Genomic DNA, 9,113 nt, shown 5'->3' on the forward strand with positions numbered 1-9,113 from the left:
TTCCCATCACAAATACAGATCGGAAAGGCATTTATTTTCAATAAAAATTGAGAAAATGTTAGAAAAGTGGAAATAAAGTGTCTAACGTGTTTAATAATAAGTGTTTCTAGGTTAGGGGTAAACGGGCATGTGCTGAATTAGTGACGATAAAAGTGAGTAGATCCAATATCATTGGTCGTAAAAAGGGTGTGTCTTGTCCCACACACACACACAATGGTTCCGACGCCCATGAAATAAATGAATCTGACAAATGGTGCAATGCAAACATTATGCAACATCATTTATTGATAAAATGCTATTGTCATTTTATGCGTTTTTTTTAAATATCACTAAATAAATGGAATAAATTCAATGAAATGCATTTTATTTCAGTCTAAGTTCCATTTACCAAATGTAATGTTTAAACTTACATTTTCAGTTATTTGCCAAGGCAACATTTAAAAATATATATATTTTGTCTAGTCATCTAATATTTATATGCTACTGTATATACACCGATCAGGCATAACATTATGACCACTGACAGGTGAAGTGACTAACACTGATGATCTCTTCATTACGGCTCCTGTTAGTGGGTGGGATATATTAGGCAGCAAGTGAACATTTTGTCCTCAAAGTTGATGTGTTAGAAGCAGGAGAAATGGGCAAGCGTAAGGATTTGAGCGAGTTTGACAAGGGCCAGATTGTGACGGCTAGACGACTGGGTCAGAGCATCTCCAAAACTGCAGCTCTTGTGGGCTGTTCCCGGTCTGCAGTGGTCAGTATCTATCAAAAGTGCTCCAAGGAAGGAACAGTGGAGAACCGGCCACAGGGTCATGGGCGGCCAAGGCTCATTGATGACCGTGGGGAGCGAAGGCTGGCCCGTGTGGTCCGATCAAACAGACGAGCTACTGGAGCTCAAACTGCTCCAGAAGTTAATGCTGGTTCTGATAGAAAGCTGTCAGAATACACAGAGCAGCTCAGTTTGAGGCGTATGGGGCGGCACAGCCGCTGACCAGTCAGGGTGCCCATGCTGACCCCTGTCAAAAGTTTAAAAGCGATAACAAAGTTACCCCAGATTAAACTTTTTGAACAACCGGCAATTTCTCAGCCAGATTTGATTGTAAATTGAATTAAATTAAAGGGGTGGTTCCGTGTGTTTTTTTTCTAAGCTTGGTTGTGTTTATGGAGCGCAATATAACATTAATACTTCTTTTTTTTTAATTGCCATATTTTTCTTCTATTCTCCCTTTATTCCACACCACTGTCTCCACTGTCCTTTGAACGGCTCGTTTGCTTCCTGCTTTTATGAACATAATGGTCTTAGATTGGTTAGATGGCCAAATGTAGTTTCCTGTATTTTTATTGGCTGAAGTGCCAAGCACAGGTTGTCCGGAAGCCACGCCCCTTCCCATTACGGGCAGAAGTCACATCTGCGGAGACTAGTGAGGGTTTATGATGTCACCTACCCAGGAAGATGCTCATTGTAGTCCAAACCGGCCATTTTTGTAGGCAATAAACTGCCGTAACTTTAAAAGACAATATCTCCGTTTGCGTTGAACTTTCAGCGCTGTAACTTTGCAGAGACTGTTTATGCTCAAGCAGCGACATTACACACTAACTAAAGTTAAAAAAGTCAAATCGCATGAAACCGCCCCTTTAAATTGTAATCTTTTGTTTTATTTTTATAGAAAGGGTGTCAGAATACACAGAGCATCTCATACCAGTCAGAGAGCCCATGCTGAAACCTGTCAAAAGTGTAAAATCGAAATCCTTAGATTAAACTTTTTGAACAACCAGCCCTTGGGGGTCATTTCTCAGCCAGATTTGATTGTAAATTGAATTATATTGTAATCTTTTGTTCTCCTGCAGGTCCGGATCTGACGGCTTTCACTGACCCTCGAGTCAGTCTGGAGCGCTCCTTCCCTTCGCTCCCCTCGCTCCCGGACGGACGTTTTTCGGATCCGCGTGTGCCGTATCCCACTGGGGCCTTTACGTACACGCCCACCCCCGTCACCAACGCCATCGGCATCGGCATGTCAGCAATGACGAGCCCGGCGGGCCGCTACCACACATATTTACCGCCGGCGTACCCCGCGGGCTCCTCGCAGGCTCAGGCTGGACCGTTCCAGGCCGGCTCGTCCCCGTATCACCTTTACTACAGCAGCGCCGCCGGATCGTACCAGTTCTCCATGATGCCGGGCGGAGGGGGAGGCGAGCGTTCTCCGCCACGCATTTTACCGCCCTGCACCAACGCCTCCACAGGCTCCGCCCTCCTGCACCCCTCTCTGCCCAATCAGAGCGAGGTTGTGGTGGAGGCCGAGGGAAGCCACAGCAGTTCGCCAACCAGCATGTCGGTCGAAGCCGTTTGGAGACCATATTGACGTTTGACGGACAGTCGGCTTGACCAATAGGACGCGGGCAGCTGAACGAGGTGCTTTCTGATTGGAGCAGGACAGACTTTTTCACAGCACAGCATGAGACTTGCTTGTTTTTTTTTTTTTAAAGTGAATAGTTTGTATTATTATTATTATTATTATAATTAAAATTATTGTTGTTGTTATTATTATTACTGTTGTTCGTCTCATCATCACTGTGCGGCAAACTGCCTCAAACAAAACCTCACCATGTGACGTCTGAGGCCAGAAACACACTCTGCGCAAGTGTTTGAATGCACATCGTCCACCGAACATGAAGAAAATATTTTGCATCGCAAAACTACTTTGCATAAATATAATTGTACATGCCATAAATGTAAATAATTAGAAATATTGTGCTGTAATGATTATTTGTTTTTTAAATATTTAAATAAATATTGGACTTAATAAAAATAGTCTCACTGTAAAAAATGATATGATCGATAAGTTGACAACATGTTTTTGCATCGCTCTAACTCATCAAAATAAGTTTTTCATACATTTTATAAGATTAAAAAAAAATTCAAGTCAGTTTAACGTAAACATCCAAGTTGACTGTACTATTTTTTCATTAATAGTCATTTGATAGATCATTAAGGTAACATATAAACATGCTAATGTTTATACATAATTATGCATAAAAATTGTAAATATGCATAAAAAATTAAAATGAATATGCACAAAAATAATGCTATATGGCATATATTCAAATATTAAATAAAATGTGCATTTATACTATTTTAATAATTAAAATATTGGTTATTAGTTATCAGACAGACACAAGATATGAAATAATATCAGAAAACTTTAAATAAAAAAAGTTGCTGCCTTAAATCTTTAAGTAGAATCAACTTGGATGTTTAAATCATTTCAACTTAAGTTACTTTAAACTGACTTTAAAAAAGATCATTAAAAAACTATTTTGATGAGTTAAAGCAATGTAAGCATACATGTTGTAATAACTTATGGATCATTTTTACAGTGTATTTAATATTCCATTCAGATATGTGATATAAACATGCAAAATACCTGCATAGGCATAATGCTATCATTTAAAATAATGCATTTCATTTGGTTATTTTTTAAACAATTAGACACAAAATATAAACTGCATCAGTTGATCTGTAAAAAATTTAAAATAAATGCTGCCTTAAATTTTGAAGTACAATCAACTTGGATGTTTAAGTCATTTCAACTTAAAAGACATTAAACCGACTTTAAAAAAGCTGAAAATTGCTTAAATTATTTTGACGAGTTAAAGCAACATCATAAACATGTTGTCATAACTTATTAACCATGTAATCTTGTATAACTTATGAAGATTTTGATGCATTACAGCAATGTAAAAACACGTGTTTTCATAACTTATTGATCATATCGTTTTTTGCTCTAATCTCACACATTTGTGATTTCATGCATTGCATTCTGACACATTTGCATGACGTTGTGTATCTGGAAGCGTTTGCATTCGTGAGCTTGCGTAGAGTGTGTTTGGGGTCTGAGCTGATCTGCAGTGCGATCCCGATCGATTGGTTGAATTGGTCAACAGATGCCCAGAACGTGGAGGAGGAGGAACAAAACACGCCGATGCGCTCTTAAGAGTTTAAACAGACTTCTGACTCTGTGTCTCCAGGTTTATGAGACTTCGCCCGGTCACTGCCTTTCACGGTCGTTCTCTCCGCAAGATTTACAGCGCAACGCGGTCTCTGCCAATCCCGGCTCTCCGATTGAAGCGCTCGTGTAATGCTCTGACGGTTGGCTGGATGGAAGATGGAAGAATCACAAAGCTTTTGTGTAAATAGATTGTAAATTACTTCAGCGGTTTGACACTCGACACGGTTCTCAACTTCCACAATTGTGAATCAAGCAAAACCTTCTGGAATGCAGCTTATTCTTTTCCTTTTTGTCCCAACGTTTCTTTGGAGAATGTATCACTTTGTTGTGAAGAAACTGCTTATTTCTCTACAGTGAGTGTGTCTTTATTTCTTATTGGTGCTGCGTTTCAAATCACCTGACAAACATGAGGCCAAGAGTCATAAGGATTAATTCACTTCATCTCCTGATCGTTTCCTCACCCCATCTAATCCAAGATGTTCATGTGTTTCTTTCTTCGGTGGAAAAGAAATGAAGTTTTTTGAGGAAAACATTCCAGGATTTTCTCCACATAATGGACTTCAATGGGAACCAACGGCTGAAGGTCCAGATCAGTTTCAGAGACTCTGATGATCCCAGAGGAATAGAGTCTGATCCAGACAAACCATCGGACATATACTAAAAAAAATTAAACATGTACACTTTTTAACCTCAAATGCTGGACTTCGGTGTTGTTGTTCTTCACGGCGTATGACATCATCACGTCAGAAAGGTCACATGACGTAGGTGGAAGTGCCGAAAAACTCATCTCATGTTCTCCTCCAACTTTATAATCGTCTGTCATCGTTGTTTTACCTTTATTTGAGAAAAGAGCATTTGATTTAGTTAGTTTTAACACTGGGTCGCCACTTCCACCTACGTCATGTGACCTTTCCGACGTGATGATGTCATACGCCGTGAAGAACGACAACACTGAAGTCGAGCATTTGAGGTTAAAAAGTATATAAATGTTTAATTTTTTTTAGTAAATGTCCGATGGTTAGTCTGGATCAGACTCTATTCCTCTGGGATCATCAGAGTCTCTGAAACTGATCTGGACCTTCAGCCGTTGGTTCCCATTGAAGTCCATTATGTGGAGAAAAATCCAGGAATGATTTCCTCAAAAAACTTCATTTCTTTTCCACTGAAGAAAGAAACACATGAACATCTTGGATTAGATGGGGTTAGGAAACAATATTGTATATATACTGTATATGTTACCCGGTCCAAAAAATGCGATAATAACTGATTTTGCACAGGCAAGCACTCGTGTTTCCTTTAGACAATATTAAAATCTATATTTTTATTTATTACCTGAACAGTTTTAGTAGAAACACAGTCTTTGCTGAAGAACTTTAATGCACATTTCTGATCTTACTGTGAACAGCTCATAAATGCACATTATTTTAACTAGAGGAAATCATAATCTTTTATCGAAATGCAATAACGTGCCACTTCTCCAACTAATTTCCTTCTTATTTTTCAACATTCGGTCACATTGAGACACTTTTGATCATGAATACACCGGTAAGTCCCCCTGTGGTGAAAATCCCATTTCTAATGTTGTCCGTAGTGTTTTTAATATGCTTTCAGACAAACCATGTGCAAATCCATAAGTCAACACCACTGCTCAAGTATTTTCTACTTAAAACTCCAGGGAAACAAAGACAGTCTGACAATCTACCTTGTAACCAATCATGTCACAAGGGGGGCGGGGCTTTTGCATATCATTAACTATGCTCTGAAGCAGTGGGCGGAGTCTTATGAGAAGCAGGTTATCCTGGTATATTTTTTCTGTTGATGTAAAGAGTTGGGTAGATTTAGCAATAGCAGGTGAATTATATTACGATGTTATGTTGAACTATATGCCTTTCTCCACTGACGCTCTATGATGTTCAAGACCGATACGGGAACGTGGTTTGTGTAGCGTTAGCGACACATTATTATCTATTTGATTACGTAGTCAAGCCAAAGGTTAATGATATGAATTACTGTTATGTGTTTGACGTTGTAAAGAGCGCCATTGTGAAGTGTTTACCTCAGTAAAGCTGACCGAGTGGATCTCTGAGTTTGTGTGAGTGAGTGGAGGCGGGGCTTATTAGCATATTCATGAATCCGCGCATACTAAATTAAGCATGAGTAGTTACATTCAAGCTATTTTAAGACAAAGAAATGAAAAAGGTCGTGATTAAAATTTGTTAAAATACCGGCGCGATCATATATTTATTCATTTCACCGACCCACGCAGGCACTAAGCGTGCCGGTATTTTGACCTTCTTCAGCAGAAGTAATGGCAATGGGAACACTAGATGAGATGCGTCTGATATGAGGTAAAAATAACACAAATACTGTTGTGTTTCTGACAGAAAGCGATCGTTTCGTGTCTTAAGACATCAGTGTGTCTCCACGAGCCGCAGGGTTTAATATGGATTCGTATGTCTGTGTGTGTTTTACTCTCATAGAAATACACCCCATTGACACGCATTATACGAGCAACGGTTGAGTTAAAAATCTTCATTTGTGTTCTCCTGAAGAAACAAACACACCGACATCTCAGACGATAAACATCACATGCTCGTTTTTGGTGAATTAACTCATTTAAAGTGACAGCAGGTTTATTAAGTAATAAACCTTAATAAAAAACCTTAATAAACCTGCTGCCAAATATCTGTATGAACGTTTTCCCCGATGGTATTGATGTCAAAAGTGGCCGGTGAAGATGCTGAGTTAATACACTGTAAGAAAAAATGGTTGGTTTAACTTAAAAAAGTAACCTGGTTGCCTTAAAATTGTGACTTTATTGAAATTTAAGTTTGAGTTGAATGAAGGAAATTTGTATAATAAAAAGAAACTCAACATATTATTGTATCTGAACCACATGATAAAATTGATAAATCATGAAAATAGCACTATTTGGCATGTTTCACTGCGTCATCAGAAATAAAACACACAATTACCCAATATGCTTACAAAATCTTTTAATAATATTTTAATAAAGGTTGTAGAATCTCAGAAAATGTTCATTGTATTAACTCAAAAAAATTTTTTAAATGAACTCAAATTTTTTTTTTAAATGAACTCAAAATTTTAAGGCAACCAGGCAACTTAAAAAAACAAATTACAGTGTAGTAACGGCCTGGTCATGATAATAATAACATGGCAGATGAAGTACGTCCGGATTACATTCACACACTCATCCTATATAGAACACACTTTTTTAGCGTCACAAAGTTATTACAAAAATAAGAGAGTATGATTTCAGACGCAGCCGAAGTGTGAAAGTTTGGACAAAGTTATGAAGCTGAGGGGGCGTCAGACGCCGATGTCCAATGACAAATGAATCTTATAAAATATAAAAGCAGCGAAATATATATCGTCTTATGCTGAGATGACAGGAACTCTTGAGTGTGTGTCAGTGTTTATTACCGCCTGTGTCTCGTCTCTATTCTCGACACATGAAGAATTCACACAGACGAGTCCCGACCTGCAGACGCACAGATAAACGGCTCTCTCTCTTTTACTGTGTTTCTTCCCCTCTATTTGTACTTCACTCTCACTGCTCAGAATCACACACACACACACACACACACACACACACACACACACACACACACACACACACACACACACACACACACACACACACACACACACACACACGTAGTGTTTCCATGTTTTATGGGGACATTCCATAGGTGTAATGGTTTTTATACTGTACAAACAGTATTTTCTATCCCCTTACACTGCCCCTAAACCTACCCATCACACACACACACACACACACACACACACTGCCCCTAAACCTACCCATCACACACACACACACACACACACACTGCCCCTAAACCTACCCATCACACACACACACACACACACACACACACACTGCCCCTAAACCTACCCATCACACACACACACACACACACACACACACACACACACACACACTGCCCCTAAACCTACCTATCACAGGAAACATTCTGCATTTTTACTTTCCCAAAAAATGTCGGATTTCGTATTTCGGATATTGCCATCTTTGTGGGGACATTTTGTCCCCATAACATAGGGATTACCAGCCCACACACACACACACAGAGACAGAAGCGCTGGAGACGGACGGCAGAGGCTAAATAAAGGCAGGCCTGTGTGTCGGACACTGCCGGCCGGCCTCAGCTATAATTGTGGTCTAGGAGTCGAGCCAAGGCCTATAAAATCAAACGGTCTTTATAAAAAGAGCTCAGGGTGTGAGAGCAGCATGTCAGCCCCACACACACACACACACACTGCCGGCGGGTCTAGTGTGCGCGACAAATACTTGGCTGGATATGATGAAAATCGAGGCTATTTCAGTGACTGGAGTCTGTCTGATGCTTTCTGTGCTTCGTTGGAAAGAAAGTCATCAAACAAATAGAAAATATACATCTGCAAACATCTAGAGCACAAAACAACTGCATGAATATGTGCCAAAATTAAAGTAATTAATAAAATATTTTATTGTACTCGTAATGATTACTTAATGTTATTTATGTTTTTTTTAAAACAATATATAAATATTTTAATTTTGCCTCGGTTATCTGACACTTAATATAATAATAATATCAGTTCATCTCCACTGAGTAGAGGCATAAATATGCAAAACAATCAATTCATTATAATAATTCATTATTTTTATTGTAGCCAATCTGATTACATATTGATTTATTTCTGCTTTTTGACAATAATTAAGTATTTAAATAATTAATAATATTTAATAATATAATATTGTTTCAGTTATCAAAGTAATATCAGTTCATCTCCACTTAGCAGGAGGCATAAATATGCAAAACAATAAATTAATTACAATAATTAATAATAGTGCATTTTCATAGTTAGCCACTCTAATGATTGCTTATTGTTTTATTACTGTAATAATTAAGTATTTAAATAATTAATAAAACATGCATTTACTTATTTTATTTCTGCTTTATTGATAAAAAAAAAAAAAAAAAAATAAATATATATATATATATATATATATATATATATATATATATATATATATATATATATATATATATATATATATATATATATATATATATATAT

General features: G+C 37.9%; 1 protein-coding gene across 3 annotated transcripts in view; it reads left to right on the forward strand.

Annotated features, from left to right (window-relative positions):
- Nucleotides 1-4,359, forward strand: part of runx1 (RUNX family transcription factor 1) — a 204,472-nt gene extending 200,113 nt beyond the window's left edge. For all 3 annotated transcript variants that reach the window (XM_067442274.1, XM_067442275.1, XM_067442277.1), the window contains one exon: nt 1,852-4,359. In XM_067442274.1, coding sequence (XP_067298375.1) covers nt 1,852-2,363 — 512 coding nt within the window. In that variant the 3' untranslated portion in view covers nt 2,364-4,359. The remainder of the gene's footprint in view (nt 1-1,851) is intronic.
- The last annotated feature ends 4,754 nt before the right edge of the window (nt 4,360-9,113 follow it).

Source organism: Pseudorasbora parva, chromosome 4 (genome assembly GCF_024679245.1).
Source record: "Pseudorasbora parva isolate DD20220531a chromosome 4, ASM2467924v1, whole genome shotgun sequence".
Lineage (NCBI taxonomy): Eukaryota > Metazoa > Chordata > Actinopteri > Cypriniformes > Gobionidae > Pseudorasbora > Pseudorasbora parva.